We start from the raw sequence: 19,748 nt of genomic DNA, 5'->3' as shown, positions 1-19,748 counted from the left end.
CCACTCCGTTGCCGGTTTCTTATTTTTTTTTTTTCAGCGATGCCAACAAACTCTCCCAATTTGCCAGTCTTGTCTTACATTTTTTTAACAAAAAAAACGCAAGGGAGCCCACCTTATCTTTCAGTCGTTGTCCCTTGTCAAACCACCGTTTCCTCTCCTTTTCACGAGCTCTGTGTGTGTTCCATCTCTCTCTTCTCACACCTTCATAACTCCCGCATGTAAGGAGAGATCTCCTTCTCCCCACTACTCCACGAGTGGAGTGGAGTAGAGGAAGAATTTCTTCATTAATGTTTTCACGTGGGGGCCTCTTCTCACTCTCCACTAATCATCTAAAATGAGAGAGAAGAAGGGATACCCATCTTTGACCCAGCCGAGCCAAGTGAGCTTGAGCCTACTTGATCGTGAATGACAGAGTTGGGGTAGGGATTTGGGGTCATTGGGAAGTGTTTGGGTTTTGACACTTTCCAAAAGCCGGAAAAACCAAAAAGAGGAAAAAGGAAAAGACAACCCCCCCCCCCCCCCCCCCCCCCCCCACAAGTATCACCCCCTCCAAAGTAGATATTTGTGGATGCTTCAAACTTCTAATATCCCTTCCAAAAGTGTTCCCTCCCAACTCAATCTGACACATTTTCAGTGGAGGGGGGAGATACATCCATACGTACATTTTGTAAGATAGTTGGTCCAATCACAAGATGCCAAGTATACATTCATGGCCGAGATGGGTCCCATGAATGGGTGCGTGGCATTCCTTGTTGCATGGAGTAGCTTGCAAAGGTTCTCTGCTGAGTACTGGGTCTGTTCACTCTTTCTAAGCCTTCAAATATATATCATCATGATAATTTTTCCATGAGCCTCAGAATAGGATGCAGCTAGACCAAGGGGTTTGGCGCAGTGCGATGGGCCTAGGTCGTTTGACGAGCAGCCTAGGCTCAAATCTCATGGGCGTCACCCTTTTCATAAGCAGAAGCCTTGACGGACTCCTTGGGTTAGCCTTCAAAGTTTTACGCTGACAGAACAATAAGTACGGCGGGCTGAGCCAACGCTGCCTAGGTGTGGCCGCCTTGACAAATGTTTGTGTCCTCAGTGGTGGATGGTGATCGGGGCACTCTGTCAGATTACCTCATATGGCGTTAAAATATCTAAGAAAGAAAGATGAAAAAGAAGACTAATATTTCATAATCAAGCAATTAGAGTCGTCTTTGTCATTCTCGGTTTATTATGGATTTTTTTTTTTGAAAGATCATTCACCGATTGCACATTGATAGGCCTTCTTTTTTTGGTAAAATTCTTGGAGGTCTCTCCGCCTATTGAAGAGTCCACTCTAGCATCAACCTTGCGGCGAAGATTCCCTTGGCAGCAGGTTAGTAACCGTGATCATCTCATATTAAATGACAAAACATGGTCCGCCAATTCATTTTTGCCTCTGTATTTGCTGTTTACAGTGACTTTGGTTGCACAGCTGGACCCAAGTCCAGCCCTTGGTTCTCTCCCCTCTGCCATTAAATATATATATATATATATATATATATATATAGAGAGAGAGAGAGAGAGAGAGAGAGTCTTTGGTGTTTTTTATTTTTATTAAAATTTTTTATTGCCACGGTTCATTCCTAGGAAAAGAATTCCTCAATATTTGTTTTTTTTCTTCCCGGAGCACAGAATTCCTCTTTTCCGGCAATCGTCGCCCGCCCGATGCCGGATTTCACGACAATCCATGTTTCTCGAATTGTGTCAGAAAAAGTACGTCCCTAGCCCCCAAACAGTACTCTCTCTCTCTCTCTCTTCATTTGTGGGATCTGAGGAGGCGATTTTCGTACTAATTTTTCACTTGTTGACCGGATTGCGAGAAGGGAATTCCTGTTACCCTTGTTTGGGTTCTTGTTCCAGGAGTGATAGTACGTGTTTTTTTTTGAGTTTTCGGCGGGATTTTGGTCCCCTTTTCTCTCCGCTTGGTTTGCTTTTTCCGCTGTAAGGTTGTTGGTGAATTTGGTGGAAGATTTGTTTCGCTTTTCTCAACCGGAAGAATATGGGAGAATCTATGGTTTTCTTGAGAGGGCGGTTTAGGGTTTTCCTTTCTTTGATTTGGTTTGGTATCGTAGGCTTTTTGGAATTTCATTTATTATTATTATTATTTTCGTTTTTTCTTCTCCAAACGCTGAACTGGAAAATTGGGATTTTTCTGGGCGATGATTGTAGTTTTCTTCAGGTTTTTGCATTGAGTTCAGCGTTTATATTGATCGGAACTCTCTCTCTCTCTCTAGAATTTAAATTTTGGTCTTGGGATAGTGGCGTGAGATCCGAATATCACTTGTTTATTGATGAAAAATTACGGCCTTCTTTGTTGGTGCGTTGTGAAGTGGAAGCAGTGGAGTTTTGGTTGTTGGTGACAGTTTTTTTGGCTGATTTTTGTTTCATTTTTTGGTTTTAGGGAAGTTGGTTTTTTGATGGTTCGCCGTGAAGATTGATGATATAGAAGTGAACGGTGGCTCTTGATTTTTCTTTTGATTTTCCTCTTCTTTGGTGGGATGGGGAATAAGTTGGTCAGGAAGAGGCAAATTGTCGATGAGATGTACACGCGGCCGCAGGGGTTGTATCAGTTGAGCAATGATATTGATCGTAAGAAGTTGAGGAAGCTAATACTTGACGCTAAGTTGGCTCCTTGCTATCCGGGCACCGACGATCGTGGGTTTGATCTCGAAGAGTGCCCGATTTGCTTCCTGGTCCGTAATTTATGTGCTTTTTCTTTGAGCTCTTTGTTTTGCTTATGCTGTTATCGCTAAGTTTAGATTGTGTTTTATAGGGATTTTGGGGAGTGATTGAATCGAATTGCTACAGCCATTTAAATGGTGTATGCAGTTTGATCATATTATTCACTTATTTGATTGCTTAGGTACTATCCGAGGATAAATGGAAAATGGTGATGTTGTTGATAGAATGTCAGTTGGACATTACTTCCTTTTGCAAATTCGTTGTGATGGGTTTGATCTTGTTCATCACACTTCATACGCTGGTTGTTCTCTGGGAGAGTTAGATGACTAATCAGTCTTGGATTGTTAATTGAATCATTTTGGTCTCTTTATGTGCTTATCCAGAGCGGTCCTTTGTTTCTGTATTGTTGGTTCAAAATGGGGAATGTGCCATTGAGTTCTTACACGGAACAATAAATAAATTGTACAGTTTGGTTCCTTCTTCGAACCTCAATGAATTGAAGATTGCTGTTATTATATTTTGTGTTTCTATGTGTTTATGGTTATATTCTTGTTGGATATTTCCATGGGAAATGTTCTTATCTTTCTCTCTCTCTCTTTCTGTCTTTTATGTTCTTTGTACTAGTATTATCCTAGTCTCAACCGTTCAAAATGCTGCATGAAAGGCGTATGTACAGGTATTCTTTTGTTGTTTATTTCGTTTCTTCTATTCATTAAAAAGTTTAAAGCATGCTTATGGGAATCCATCTTGGCAGAGTGTTTTCTGCAGATGAAGCCGCCTCATTCAATTCGCCCTACACAGTATCATTCACTTCCCCTTCTATTTTCTTATGCATATTACAATGTCATTTCCTGTTTAGCTGTAAAACAAGCAGCTGCATTGTTTTAATCCATGAAGTTCTTAACATGAAGGTGCCCTTTCTGCAAAACATCAAGTTATGCTGTAGAATATCGGGGTGTCAAGACTAAAGAGGAGAAGGGGATGGAACAAATTGTAAGATTCTCTTATGACTTAAAATGTTGTTTTTGTTATGTATCATAAATTTGCAGTGACTGGTTTCTGTTAACATGGATTGTGCAGACACCTAATTCTATGTTCTTGACAATTTCTTTTTGGTTGCAAACTTATGTCCTTTTTATGCCTAGGAAGAGCAAAAGGTTATCGAAGCAAAAATAAGGATGCGGCAACAGGAGCTTCTTGATGAAGAAGAAAGAATACTTAGAAGACAGGAGAGAAGTTTGATGCCTACAGAAATTGGACATATGGATGTCACGAGTGGCTCATTTCTAGGTTGTCAGAAGTTTTTGTTTTCTGTCCACATATTTTACTTATATTCAGACTGTCTTACATTGATGGAACTTTATTTCAGTGACAGCTCCATCATCTATGCCAATTTCCGCTCAAGGTGAAGAAATCATACCATCTCAAGATTCATCTGCAGGACCTCTGATCAGGCAACCTGTCCATACCAGGCATAACAGGTCTGAATGGTTAAATACCATATTTTGTGCATGTTATGATAGCATACCCATGGCCTTTGTGTACTTTGATTATTGTATTTTTCTAATCTAATTGTTAAGCTGTTAATTTGTCCCTGTTGCAGTGGTGACAAATGCCTGAAGTTGTATCTCTGCCATATTTTAGATATTCATTTATTTTCTAATTTAGGTGTTACAAGTCTGATTGTTTCAGTGAATGAATAATTTTTTCTCACTGCCATAACCAGGAGCCTGGGGTTCGAAAAGGAAATCTAGCTTTGGGGGCAGAGGTGCATAAACGTGCTTCCTAAACTCTCATTTTTATTGAGGGGAACCTGTCAGTGGAACTCATGTGTATCCATTTGCTAACCATTGATGGTCTATTTTTGTGGAGTTAAAAAGTTTTATTTTCATCAGTGGCACTCTGTATTCCAGAAGAATAAGGAACTGGGGGCATTCCTAAATCCTAACTAATGCCTAAGTATTCCCTACTTGTGCATTTTTTGATGAACATGGATCCTTTAAAATTTTTCATCAATTCTTTTCTGTGCCACAGCTACAACTTTAAGCCCGACCCTGTATCTTGGATAGGATCTTTTGGCTAGTCTTGGCTTGATAGTGAGTGCATACTTGCATGTCTTAAAGAATCTCCATTGGAATTGGGTGTTTAGTGCTGCTAGGGATTGAGTTTATACTGGGCTGATTGTTGTCTGGTGCCTGTTCAACTTAATTCCCATATTATCTTAGTTTGGATAACTTATATTGATTGCTCCAAAAGTGGTATATGAGAAGCAATGCGTGAAGTGGAAGTAGGGAAGTGACTGTTCAATACAATTGTGAAGCGTGAAGGGTGAAACATTTATGAATTGTTGTGGAGGTGCGTGAAAAGTGGAAAACATGCAGGAACTACAAGGAACAGAAAATGGAATCGAATAGGAAATGACATGGAAACAAAGTGGAAGTGAGTAGGAAGCAATGTGGAAGCGTGTATAAGCCTTTTTATAACTAAAAATAGTGCATAATATAAAAAAATGAAGGGTGTTGAATGTGATTGGGAAGTGTATAAGAAGCTAGTGGAAAGCAATCAAGAAGTGTGTGAGAAGCAAACAGGAATCAATTAGGAATTGTATGAGAAGCAAATGGGAAGCACACTTTTCCCTTCACATGAAGTGTGCTTCCCACAAATGAAAGATGTGTTTCCCTTTCTTTTGGGGAGGCAAAGAGTTTCCCACTTCTGAGGTATGGCAGAGACCTCCATAGGCATTTCTCAGTGTCTAATATTCTTACTTTTGACACCAATTCACTTATTTTACCTTGAATTGACACCTATGGGACCATGTTGTTCCCTTAATGATGCCAAAAAAGGGTTCTTACAATGAGGGATATAGGTTAGAGCCTATGGGGTTCATACCATCATGACTTTTGTATGATTACTTTGAAGTAAAGAATAATGACAGTTCCAGGATTCTGTTAGGATTCTTACATGGTTTATCAATTCTTAATCAATCAATATGATGCTTAATCCTGTATTTGTGCTCTTATTAACCAATTTTCATGAATTTGTTCTTGATCAAGAGCGTGAAATGGTAAGATTGTTTTCTAGGCATACTTGGCTATTCTTCATTACATCATATTATGCAAGATGGGTTTGTTGAGATGAAATACTGCCATATAGGGATGCACAACGAATCGAGCCGGCTCGGGCTCAGCTCATCCCGTAAATGAGGCAAGCTTGAACTAAGCTTCGAAGCTCGGCCGAGCAAACAAGCCGAGCTTGATAAAGCTCAGTAGGCTTGACTCGTATTTAAATTTTATATAATATAAAAATATATTAATTATACAAGATATATTAAATATCATCCTCCCTCCCCCACACAACCACCTCGAGCCCCTCTTCTTGACCTCCTTGCCTCTTCTCTCCTATCTCTTTGTCTCTAGCCCACCACCCTATCTCGAGTCCCCCGCCCCTTTTCTCCCAAGTCCCATCTCTTGAGCTCCCCTCTCCTTCTCTCCCATCTCTCTCTCACTAGGAAACATGAGGGAATGGTGGTGGACCGTGGAGGTCTCTCTCTCTCTATCTCACAAGCTGAGTCTCAGTGGGAGTCCTGAAATGAAATGGGGATCTTCGAAACACGAGCTTAGATTAACAAGGGCAAGTGTCAAGAATGACACTAAAGCATAACCCTTAAAAAGGGTATAACTGGAAACAAAATAAAAATAAAAATATATTCTTTATTGATATGAAAAACCAATTGCTTAAGAAGCATTGGAATTAAAATACAAGAGGGGCTGCACCCCTTTATATACACAACTGAAAGAGGACTCAATAGAGCTGTTGGGCACAGTCCAACAACTCTATTGCTAGTCAAGTCTGGACAGGACTTGACTAGCAACAGTCATTCTAGTTCAAACTGAACTAGATGACATAAAGACAAAAAATAAAAATAAAGGAAAAAAATTACAGAAAAGAAAGAAATAAAAAATGTATTTATATATATATATAATAATATAATATTATTATATATACATATATGTACAGTTTTACATTTTAACACTCCCCCTCAAACTTACGGTACAATGAGCGAAAGTTTGTCTAAGAGAAAGTGAAACCGGGGAGCAGCGAGAGGCTTTATAAAGAAGTCTGCTAACTGATATTCTGAAGTGACATATGGCAGATCAATTATCCTGTGTAGATATTCCTCTCTGACGTAGTGACAATCCATTTCGATGTGTTTGGTGCGTTCGTGGAATGTTCTGTTACTGGCAATGTAGATCGCACTTTTGTTGTCACAACACATTTGTGAAGCCTTTGTTGCTTCAGCTCTCATGTCAGCAAGCAGTCGTCGGAGCCAAACTACTTCCATGGTCGTGGTTGCCATGACTCTGTATTCAGCTTCGGTGGATGAGAGAGATACCTTCTGCTGCTTTTTACACCTCCACGAGATTAATGATTCCCCTAAAAAGACACAAAAGTCAGTGGTTGAGTGTCTGTTATTGGGATCACCTCCCCAATCAGCATCAGTATATGCAATTAAATCAAGAGAAGAGGAGAAAGATAAGAAAAGTCCTCGTGAAAGAGAGGACTTGATGTATCTGATAATACGCATGACTGCTCCCATATGAACAAAAGTAGGAGCATGTTGAAATTGACTTGCTGTATGAACAACATGTGCTATATCTGGTCTGGTAATAGATAGATAGGAAAGTGCCCCGACAAGCTGTCTATAAGGAGTAGGGTCTGCAAGAAGTTCTCCATCATCAATCTTCATTTTAACATTAACAACTTCTGGAGTATCAACTTTCTTATCATCAGTAATACCAGACCTGAAAACAATATCAAAAGCAAATTTAGTCTGAGATAATAAATATCCTCTAGGAGAATAAGCAACTTCAATGCCTAAAAAATATCTCAACAAGCCTAAATCAGTCATTTCAAAATGAGATTTAAGAAGTGTTTTGATTGTTTCAACTCCCTGTTTATCGCTTCCGGTAATGATCATATCATCCACATAGAGAAGAAGCACAATGATCCCTGCATCAGAATTCTTAATAAACAAAGCAGTGTCAGTTAAACAGAATTGAAAACCAATATCAATCATAACACGACTAAACCTATCATACCAAGCTTTTGGTGCTTGTTTAAGTCCATAAAGAGCTTTTTCTAAGCGAATGACTTTACCCTTAGGAATACTTAGACCAGGAGGGGGTTCCATATATACTTCTTCAACTAGCTTTCCATTTAAAAAAATATTTTTGACATCCATTTGAAAAATAGACCATTTTTTGATAGAAGCTAAGGCAATTAAGGTTCGGACAGTAGTCATACGAGCCACCGGAGCAAAGGTTTCTTCATAATCAATCCCATATTCTTGGGCATAACCTTTGGCTACTAAACGGGCTTTATATCTTTCAAGAGTACCATCACTCTTGGTTTTAATTTTATAAACCCATCGACATCCTATAGTTTTCTTCCCTAGAGGAAGATCTTGAATATTCCATGTAGAAGCCTTTTCAAGTGCATCTAATTCAGCTTTTATGGCTTCTATCCATTTGATATCATTTTTTGCTTGAAAATATGTGGATGGTTCTTCATATGAGTGAATTAATGCAATAACTGCCCTATATGTGGGTGAGAAAGACTCGTATGATACAAACTTTCCTGGAGGCCTCGAGATTCGGGATGATTGTCTAGTTGGAATGTTAGAATATTTCTCAAGTGCACATGGAGGATTAGACTCTTGTCGCCTGGAATATTGAATACTAGTATCTCTATGAACTTCTTCATTTTCAACATTAAGATCAATAATTCTTTGATCATCATCAAAGTTACAGTCAAGGTCATATTCATCAGATGTTGATGTTAGATCTAGCAAAAAGGAGTACTCAGCGACGTCTTTTAATTTTCTAAAATCAAAGAAGCTCTCCTTTTCAAGAAAGGAAACATTTCTAGACACATATAGTTTATTATTTTTGAAGTCAAAACATCTATAACCTTTCTGATTTTCAGCATATCCTAAAAAGGCACAGGGAATCGCACGAGGGGAAAGTTTATCATTTTTGTCATTAAATATGAAACATTTGCACCCAAATATTCTTAGTCTAGAGTAGTCTGGAGAAATGTTCATAAGTTTTTCAATGGGAGTGATATTTTGTAACGAAGAAGATGGCATCCTATTAATGAGATAGGTGGCAGTTAAGGCAACTTCTGCCCAAAAGTCTTTCGGGACTTGATTTGCTATTAATAAAGTCCTAGTGGTTTCTATAATATGGCGATGTTTTCGTTCTGCCAGTCCATTTTGTTGAGGTGTATAAGGACAAAATCTTTGATGTGTGATGCCATGCAATTTAAGATAATTTTGAAAATCTGTGGATAAAAACTCTCCCCCTGAATCTGTGCGAAAAATAGTAATATCATTTTGAAACTTGTTTTTAACCATATTATGAAAAGTTTGAAAGTATGAAAATACTTCAGACTTATGTTTGAGAAAGTACATCCACGTATGTCGGGAGAAATCATCGACAAAAATAACATAGTAAACAAATCCTCCTTTAGAAATTACTGGTGCAGGACCCCAAACATCCGAGTGTATTAATTCAAGCGGTCTTGAAGAGAAAAAGGTTCTGTTCTGAAATGGTAATCTTTTCATTTTGCCGAAAATACAATCTTTACAATCAAATGATTCAGAGTTACAAAATTTTCCTAGATTTGAAAAATGTTGGATTTTGGCTATATGTGGGTGACCAAGTCTCTTATGCCACAGTTCCAACTCTATTTTTTGAATATTATAACAAAAAGTTTTTTTCGGCATTTCCATAAAATCCATGTAATAGAGTCCTCCTTCTCTATGGCCTTCCCCAATCAGCTTGCCTGACTGACGATCCTGTACCCAACAACCATGAGAAGAAAAAGAAATATTACACCCATAATCAGAAATTTGAGATACAGATAAAAGATTTAAATTTAATTTGGGAACATGTCTAATTTCTGGAATAAAAAAAAATTTTGTTTTATAAATTTTTTCAAAATTTCCTATTCCTTCTATTTCAAGAGAAGTCCCATCAGCAGTAAAGACCTTTGACACACTTGTTTTATTTTTAACACATTTGGATAGACTTTGATTATTTGGGGTCATATGAAAAGATGCACCAGAGTCAAGAAGCCAAGAAATTTTACCTAGATCAGAAAAAGATGAGGCTGCTGCGCCGGTTGAAGCTTCAGATGAGGAAGAGGCACCTTTGATGAGAGGCTGAAGAATCTCCATTAGTTGGGCCAGGGAAACTGGTGCATCCTGATCTTTAGGCTCCGATCCAGCAATTGCAGCTTTTTTTTCTCTCAGCTCCTTAAGTTTGGGACATTGTGGCCTGTAGTGTCCCGGTTCATGACAGTGATGACAAATAACTTTCTTCTTATCATAGTCACCATTTTGTCGGTTAAAGTGAGGAGGCCTATATGATCGAACATGATTCCCTGGTCTAGAGACGGCTAAAACAGAATCATCTTCAATTTTTAAAGAACCTTTCCGGAGACGATTTTCTTTCATTGTTAACTCTTCAATAGTTTCAACAATAGAAGGAATTTTTCCCCGGTGAAGTAGGGCCGATTTAGTGGTTTCAAATTCCGGCCTTAATCCAGTGATAAACTGGTAAAAATGTTCAGCATCGAGTTGTTTTTGACGAAGCTCGATGTCTTCGGCACAATGCCACTTTGGTTCTAAAAGGGAAAGTTCTTCCCAAAGTTCGGACAACCCATTGTAATATTCACGAATAGTTTTGTCTCCTTGTGTCATCATTCGAACTTTTTTTTGGAGGTTGCACACGTGTGCAATATCTTTAAGGGAATACATATTCTTAAGGTATTCCCATGCCTTATCAGCATGATCAAATTTGGCAAGACTTGAGCATTTTTTAATGTCAACGCTATTGATAAGCCATGACATTATCTTCGCATGAGATATTCTCCATTCTTTCCATTTCTTCTCGTATGAGGCAATAGCCTTGATTTTCTCTTCTTCCAATAGAGGGACCTCTTTATCTCCCTCCTTTTTAGTAAGAGATAGCTTAGGTTCCGAATCGGAACCATCCACAATCCCCCATAAGCCTTTTCCCCATATATGGTGCTTCATGATTGAAGCCCATGTTACATAGTTCGTATCGCTTAGTTTCATAGGCATGATGGTGACTTTATCATTGTCATCCATCGATTACAAGGAGAGAAAGAATAGGGATAAAAGAGAAACAAGAAGGAAAATGAAAAATAAAGAAAAAAAAACAATACAACAAGATGTGAAATCTTCTCCAATGAAGTGATAAAACACTTCTCTTCAAGTGGCGAACACTTTTGCAAACGGGCACGAAAACCGAGGCAGCTTTTCCTCAAGATTTAGTACTTCCGCGGCTCTGATACCATGAAATGAAATGGGGATCTTCGAAACACGAGCTTAGATTAACAAGGGCAAGTGTCAAGAATGACACTAAAGCATAACCCTTAAAAAGGGTATAACTGGAAACAAAATAAAAATAAAAATGTATTCTTTATTGATATGAAAAACCAATTGCTTAAGAAGCATTGAAATTAAAATACAAGAGGGGCTGCACCCCTTTATATACACAACTGAAAGAGGACTCAATAGAGCTGTTGGGCACAGTCCAACAACTCTATTTAGAGCTGTTGGAATGTGTCAGTCCAACAACTCTATTGCTAGTCAAGTCTGGACAGGACTTGACTAGCAACAGTCATTCTAGTTCAAACTGAACTAGATGACATAAAGACAAAAAATAAAAATAAAGGAAAAAAATTACAGAAAAGAAAGAAATAAAAAATGTATTTATATATATATATATAATAATATAATATTATTATATATACATATATGTACAGTTTTACATTTTAACAAGTCCCACCTCGACCACGTCTTCCTTTCTATTGCTGCCTCAAAGCTCACTGCCTCTCGCTCCGTCGATACCCTCCAGAAATTCCTCGATGATCAGAAGAACCTTCTTGCTCTCCAATGCGGTGAGCGATTCATCAACAAAGTGATCATCCTCTCATGGTGGTTGTCTCCATGGTGGGTCAAGTTTGGCTTGGTACTTCTCGTGTGGTGGGTTTTCAAATCGTCTGGTGGCCTTGGTGGTCGTTTTTATGTTTTTGCTCTTGGGGGTCACTTTGGTGATGGCGGCAAATTTGTTTGGGTCTACCATGACAACAAGTGTGTTTTTTTTTTCATCAAGCCAAAACTGGGGTTGGTAAACGAGCTGAATCAACAAATGGATAAGCTCGGTCTCTGCCCCTTTGTGAGATCCCTCAACGCCTTCCTCTCTCTCTCTCTCTCTTTCTTCTCTCATTGCCTGTTGAGCTCGGGCCGAGCTCGAGCTGAGCCTGGACACCACTTTACTTGGGCGAGCTGAGCTTGAACATGCTAAGCTCGGCTCATGTTCATCCCTAATGCCATATAGCTCGATTCTTTTGGATTGAAGCTACTATGTTCGGTTCATCTCATTAACCAAATTTCATGAATTTGTTCTTGATCAAGAGCGTGGAATGGCAAGATTGTTTTATAGGCATACTTAGGTATTCTTCATTACGTCATATTATGCAAGATGTGTTTGTTGAGATGAAATACTGCCATAGAGCTTGATTCTTTTGGATTGAAGATACTATGTTCGGTTCATCTCATATATAGAATGCTATCTTTAGGACTTTAACCCTTTGTTCCCTTGGATAAAATGTTTTACTCGACTCCAAACTTATAGCACCTTCGAACACACTCTCTTTCATGCTTTCTCATATTTGTTTGTTGAAATATAGCATCTTACTGTGTTTCTTATCTCTTTTTGCGCTAATCTGAAATTTAAAGAGACTATTGTTTTGTCAACAAGTTATTTGTAGTATCCTGCTTTCTGTTTGAACTTTGACCTTTATATTTTTTCGGTACATGTGTGGCATGTTTATTCATAATAGTGTCTATGTTAGCTGACCTCCCCATTGTAACTCTTAGAAGTTATACATATTAGATATGCTTAGAGTTGTTAGTGGGTTGGACCTCATTCCATCTCAATAGAAGTGGACTAGCGATATGCCCAAGTAAACTGACCTGATTTAGGAATTTCCAACCATAGTAACAAATATCCACAATATTTTGAAAAAAATTGTAATTATCATGATAAAATCCACAATAGACCTGATAAAATCCCAAAAAAGAGATTTTTTCAAAATATAGCTTATTCTGTAAATGTCACAATTTTATCATGATATTATTTCATTATTAATGTGATAGTAACATTTTCTGTAAATTTTATACTTTTCATTCTATTTTTATGTATTTTATTATAGATTTTCAAAATTTAAATATACCAATATTTTCTCAAGTTTTTTTTTTCGAAAAAGAACGATTTTTGTTAAATACCGCAAGATTATCCCTTATTGAGAATATCCCGAAACCGAGATATGTGACTGTTTCTAGCCGATAACCAGATCTGACCAGCAGTCTGACCGTATTCCATTTTTTTGCTTCATTCTCCTCTTTTCCTTGCCTAGTCCATGCTGCTCCTAGAGACCCTGATAACCTAGCCCCTATGTCACATGGGTGCGGGGATTCGGCACTTCCAAAAAACCCGGGTGCTGGGGTGCGGCAGGGGGGTCCGGGGTTCCCCCCCCGGCGTGGGTCCCGGGGGGGGGCTGCCCCTGACGGGGGGTTATAGGGGGGCAGCACCCCCCCCCCCCCCAAGATTTTTTTTTTAAAAATTCCGCAGCCCATTTCATAGGGCAAATTTAAAAAAAAAAAATCCAAAAAAATGGACTGAAATGACCCTGAGTGCGGTCAATGCACCCAGGGTCGGGTTGGCCGCACCCGCACCCGCGTCGACACGGGTGCGGCACCCTGCTAGCCGAATCCCTGTTACATAGCCTAACCCATGTATATTGCTTTTATTGCCAATGTTGACCTTTCATCTGACAACTCCCTTGCGTTCTATGTACCAAATGTTGTCAATCATATCCTGTGAAATTTATCATTTAATTTTCCTTTTTTGTGCAATTAGTGCATCCCATTTTCCATGTCAGACTCTAGACTTGCCTGCACATTTTCTCCATATTGTTTCTTCAGTTATAATAATCTGTTTGTTCATCTATCTTTTATGTGAAGCTAATTTTGTTCTTTTAAATGCTTGTTGTTTGCACTCCCTTTTTTTGTGAAAAGGGACAAAATTTTAATATGTTGATATTCATTGCTTGAGTGTTTCTGTATTCTTCTTTTGATACCAGTGCTGAGTCTTGCCATAATATGCAGGGATGAAGGGTTTGATCTAGATTTAGAGGACATAATGGTTATGGAAGCAATCTGGCTATCCATTCAGGTATACTTTAAGAGCTTTGGCTGACATGCCTTTTTCATATAAATGTTATTGAGAGTGAGCTTCTTGGACTGGTACTGAAGTGCATACTGAGTATCCTACCAGAACTAACACTAACTTGCAAGTTATCTATGTCAATTTTAAAGTTATTCATTTGGAGGTTAAAGTTAGAATTTAACCTGTTTCTCATAGATATACTTCTCTTCTAGTGGACACAGTTGGAAAACCCGTGACCCGGACTTGGATCACCCTACCCTGGACTCATGGGTCAACGGGTTGACTCGGTAACTCGGACGGGTTAGGACCTAAATTTTAAGTGTTTTTTTACATAATACTTTAAATATTGAATATGCTTTCTACAATGCGAATGCAAATAATCAAACTCCAAGCAGCAAATTCACTATGAAAATTTCAAATTTCAACATGGTGCAAGCATCATTTTGTAATGTTTTGGCACTAATAAAAATTATAAAATGGACAAACAATTAACAGTTTCTCATCAATGTTCACACATTTCACAACTTCGTAAGTTCAGAACTTCAAAATTTAGATAAGTGTGACAATCCCATATGGGCCACCATATGCAATCAGCCTGTCACAATTTAGAAATAGAAGCACCAAAATGACATAATGCACAATACCAACCCCAAAAAGAAATCATCTTAAAAGTCATAACTCATAATCAGTCCTAGCCTCCTATTCCTAGTCCCAGACTCCCAAGTCTCAGTTTCTAGGTACTATCCTTTATATCCTATCAATAATCAAAGTCAACTAGTCAAAATGTCAATTTGTCAAACAAAAGACTCCAAGTCTCAAAAAAAGGAGCTATGTCCAGAGTTAAGAGTACAAAATTACAAATCATCTTCTCCATCAACTCCACTAAGCACCAAAACCGTCATCTTGACTGATCCCTCATTCGCATTGTCATTAGTAACATGCACTTGTGCTGATGAGCCAACATCTTCATTTTCCTGATCTTCATTGTCCAGATTCTCTTGTTGAGAATCATCATCGTACATTTGTAAAAGAAGAAAAGCATAAGAAATATTTCAATTTTCAAAGATAGTCCTACTCAAATCAAATGTTCATTATAAACTAACAAAAGGGTAACACATTAAATTATTAATATAGTAGAGTTAAAACCTTAAATTGATAAAATAAGCAAATAATAGACACTTCACCAGCCACACCATTTTCCGCATCTTGTGTGGTCCAAGAGTCAATTAGATTGTCTAAGAAAATATTGTCTAGTGATACAAGATTGGAGTTTCCAACACTCAAGACTTGCTTCTCCCTCAGTCTCAAGTTGTAATGAATATAAACTAAATCATTCAATCGTTTTTGCTGCAACCTATTGCGCCTCTTTGTATGGACTTGGTCAAATATGCTCCAATTGCGCTCACATCCATTGGAGGAACAAGTTTGGCTAAGGATGCGTATTGCATTTTTTTTTGCAATTCTGGAGTACATCCCCCATGTTCTTCCCGTCATATTGATGAAAAAAATGAATAATTATCTATAAATTAATACTTTTATACTACAATGGAATGACCATCAAGTTACAATCTTACATATTTGGTGGAAATTGAAAAATTAATATCAAATATAAATTTACAAACACAATATCTATACACCTGGTAGTTCTTTGTTTCTAGTATTCACTGCCAAAGGTTGACAAAAATCTGAGGTAGCATGTGTAAAATCTTTGATCTAAACAAAATTATTAAATCAACAAATAATTTTTATATTCATGTTTTATGAATAATTGAATATGTTTGCACATTACAATATAATGGCTGTCTTGTCAAGGAAAAGTCAACTGTTTTGTTGGTTGTCTTGCACACAATGAATTGAGTATTTGGGCTTCAGTTTGGTATTAGCTTGGTGCTAGAGCCAATTGAGTTATTTAGTTTATGATCTTGGATGGATGCAAGTGTTTTTGCTGTAGGGTGCTTGAGGAAGAAACATGCAGATGGCCATGGAAATCTACCATATCAATGGCAAACTGCAGTTTCTGCATTGATTCCAAGAATACATAGTCTAGCAATGTTAAGTGGGTCAGATAGTGGTGGCAATTGGCAATTCAGGTTTATATCGAGGGGAATTTTATACCCTGTGGCGAATTGCCATTGGTTGTATGAAGTGGCCACCCTCTTTAGTCTTTCTATAGGTGGCAACAATTTCTTATAGGCTTCCTAAATCATAGAAATCTGAAAAGAATTGTTTTTTTGTAGCTCCTTCAATCAGAATTCATTTTCAAGGAACCCTTGAAAAATGAAAAAGATGTTCTCTTTGTAAGAGGCACAAAACAAATTGGAAACACCTCTTTGAATGCAGGCTGAGGGAAAATTTTCACCTTTTCAAGTTTGTGCATAACAATTCCATTGCCAACCAAAGGTGCATTCCAGAACTATGCATTTCTGCAATCTTTTCATGATAGCCCCCACCCTGACAAGGATATTATTGTCATTCATCCTTTTTGGGATTTCCTCATCCAAAAAGGGAACACTTTTTACTCATTTTTCTAGGTTAGTGGTAGACCATTATTGTGCTGTGATGTTTATTCCACATACTTCATGTGTTGTCTATAATCAGTTGTCTTTTATATTGACCAACAGCCTTTGTGATCAATCCAAGATATAGATTAATCTTTCATTTGTTGAAGACGTTTCTTCAAATTCCAATTTATTGTCAATCTATGCTCACCGTTAGATTATATTGAGCTATTCTAGCCAGGCCATCTATATTCAAGTACTATACTAAATTCAAGTTGCGGAAGTGTGCTTTTGAAACATCTGAAAATTCTAGATGTTTTAGTTTCTCACTAGCTTAAGGAGCTTAAATTGCTTATTGGTTAGATACTGCTCACAAATATTAACTTGATCAGCTGAAGAATGTTATGAGGATGGCTATAAAAATATGAATCCAACTTGTGTTGGCTTAGAGCCAAGTAAAGTTGCGAGTTTCCATGTGTTTTATCTTGGATCCTGTCTATAAAAACCTAGTGCACCATTATATGCATCAGGTGCATTGTAATGCAGGAGCACGATACTCAAAGCCCTGTGCCTTGTGGAGAACTTGCACTGTCAAGACCTTCGAGTTCAGAAGACCAGTATACAGCATCGGGGTTTTCTCCAAGAGAGCCATCTCCTTCTGCTCGGCTGACTTGTGCCATTGCAGCTCTGGCTGAAAGGCAACATAAAGATGCAGAGTCCACTTCAGACGGCAGATCCAATGGGCAAGCAGGATCCAGGAACAGCACATTTCCAGAAGGAGAGGGCAGACCAGCCACAGGGCATCACATTCCAGAGAGCTGGATTGAGGCGTCTCCAGAAAGTGGAAGAGCTCTATCTAGAGATGATGCTGAGTGGCTGGTGGATCATGGGTCTGAAGTGGCAGAAGCAGGCACTAGCTACGTAAGCAGCAGGATGCATTCAGTTTCAGGTTCTGCAGTCTACTGCTCACCATATGTGCCTGTTTTAGATGTTGCCAGTGACCATTCTCTTCTAACACAAGAAGGCGGGATCCTACCTGAGAGTTTTGAGGAGCAGATGATGCTTGCCATGGCTATTTCTCTGGCTGAGGCCCGACCAGACCTAGCACTCATGGACCTTGGGGCCAGTAACAGTTGTTAGCAGCTTCATATGCCAGAGAATATGATGATTCCTATTCAAGAAAGAAAAGGGCATAGAAACATAAAGGGAAATGGAGAAAACAGGTGATGAATGGGGGACTATATTTCTAGATCAAAAATCACTTGTTTTTGTAATTTTCTCCCTTTTCACCCTTTCTGCGCAGATTGGGTCTCTGCACAAAGAAAAGGGCATAGAAGCATGAAGGGAAATGGAGAAAACAGGTTGAATGAGGGACCATATGTTGTAGATCAAAAATCACTTGTTCTTTCTTGTATTTTTCTCTTTTTCACCCTTTCTGCACAGATTGGGTTTCTACACAGATGTAAAGAACGATAGTTATTCAATTGAATCATTTTGATTCATATAATCTCATTCTCTTGTGTGTTTTTTCGTATGTTCACTTGGTGAGAATCTCGGCTCCATATTTTTAGTGTTAACCACGTGAAAAGCGACCAAGATTATTTACTTAGTCATGTTCCATGTTCAATAACTTGGTCACCTTCTACATGCACGCGAAGGCTCTCTGGTTCTTCACCTTCGGGGGAAAGCTGAGAATTTTCTGTGCGAGTCGGTCTCTGCCGGCTAGCTTCTGTTCTTTTAAAACTCCTCACTGGCCCATCTTTTTCAAGCAGAAGCCCGAGTCTTCGCTATAGCTGAAAAAACCAACTTCAAACCTCTACCATTTAACTGATTAAAATTGCTGTTTTAGAAATACAACTGTTTCTGTAATGCCATTTCCTATTTGCTCTCTTTTTTTCGTTGCTCATGTTTGGCTGTTGAAAGAAGATAAGATCAATGTTGGTTGGAAATGGCAGTGTGCCAAGAATTTTGTCCCTACTGCTTAGTGAAGAGCAAGCAAATGAGTGAACCAGCTCTTTTACTTTAATTTGTTCAGATGCATTTTGATTTTGTATTGGTTCTGTGTTCTTCGTTGCTACATTTACTGCAAAACACCGGTTAACTCATTTTTTTATTTTGCTGCATTCTTGATTGTTACTTTTAGGGTGTGTCTGGATTCAAGAAATTTAGTAGAATTGAAATCCAATTCCACTAAAATCCTGTGTCACGCTGAAAGATCGCCATAGGATTTTTGTATAATTCAGCGAAGTTAGATTTGAATTCCACTTGATTCTCCCAATCCAAACACACCCTGCAATTCTATCTGTAACTTTGTTTAAAGCAGCCCAAAGATTCTTGAATTCTACCAAGTCGAATTTCTTCAATGTTCGGCTCATCCGTGTTCGCTGGAAGCTAAAAAAAGGAGCAAAAATCATTTCTACTTGTGGACATTCACCACCAAATAGAGCCGGGTGGTGGTCCAACCAAAATATTGGGTTGGGTTTGGGCAAGGTGCCATAGCTGGCAAACTTACCATGTCAACTTGTAACTTGGCTAAGTTACCTCATTTCAACAGTTCAACAACTACCTCAGTCAAGAAATCTGTTGGACTCAGTCGACTACGACTCAAATGAATCTTATCTACCTTCCTTTTAACATGGAAGGCACAATACTATTAAGCTGAAAATCATTAGTGCAAGCTTTATCAATTCAATCTGACCACATAGATGTGTTCAGCATGGTTTGTTTACTGAGGACCAAACTGTGGATCACGTTATTTGGATTTAAAACTGGGGATCAAACTGTTGATCACGTTATTTGGATTTAAAAGTATGTTTTTTTGAGTTATAAAAGCTTAGTGCATTGTAACCAGATGATTTTTGAATTCTTTAAAAAACTTATATGTCACAATCACATGATTCAAAGTTCATTTTCTACTAAACTGCCTTTGTAGATCCCAAATATAAGGTCTGATCTACAAAAAAAAATAAAAACAATAAAAAGAAGGTGATTTGTACTCAACAGTTCCATGCCTTCAATAGCACTATATACAAAGAATGAGGATTGTGCTGCCCTCTTTTATTCGTCAGGTCATATTAGGACCCTCCAAAAAACATAGTTTTAAGTGTTTTATGCTAGATCTGAATTGTCAGATATATTTATCATTGTTTATTTAATATAAAACATGCTTTCGATTAAACATATTTATGCTCAAATGTGTATTTTAAAGAGTTAAAAA

General features: G+C 38.2%; 1 protein-coding gene across 4 annotated transcripts; it reads left to right on the top strand.

The window, feature by feature from the left end:
* Window positions 1-1,223: 1,223 nt before the first annotated feature.
* Window positions 1,224-18,038, top strand: LOC149820137 (E3 ubiquitin-protein ligase DA2L-like). 4 transcript variants are annotated; one of them, XM_089982725.1, is made up of 10 exons: window positions 1,458-1,481; window positions 1,660-1,740; window positions 2,429-2,720; window positions 3,334-3,385; window positions 3,464-3,509; window positions 3,621-3,702; window positions 3,855-3,999; window positions 4,079-4,190; window positions 13,973-14,039; window positions 17,078-18,038. In XM_089982725.1, exons 3-10 carry the CDS (start codon window positions 2,526-2,528, stop codon window positions 17,669-17,671), a joined length of 1,293 nt encoding a protein of 430 aa, XP_089838851.1. In that variant the 5' UTR covers window positions 1,458-1,481; window positions 1,660-1,740; window positions 2,429-2,525; the 3' UTR covers window positions 17,672-18,038. The 4 variants fall into 4 exon arrangements, with proteins under 4 accessions (XP_089838852.1, XP_089838851.1, XP_089838850.1 ...); XM_089982726.1 differs by lacking the exons at window positions 1,458-1,481; window positions 1,660-1,740 and adding an exon at window positions 1,224-1,360; XM_089982724.1 differs by lacking the exon at window positions 1,458-1,481 and having other exon boundaries at window positions 1,555-1,740.
* Window positions 18,039-19,748: the final 1,710 nt, after the last annotated feature.

Source organism: Nuphar pumila, chromosome 12, assembly GCF_984573655.1.
Source record: "Nuphar pumila chromosome 12, dmNupPumi1.hap1.1, whole genome shotgun sequence".
Classification (NCBI taxonomy): Eukaryota; Viridiplantae; Streptophyta; class Magnoliopsida; order Nymphaeales; family Nymphaeaceae; genus Nuphar; species Nuphar pumila.
This window is presented reverse-complemented; position numbering and strand designations above follow the sequence as displayed.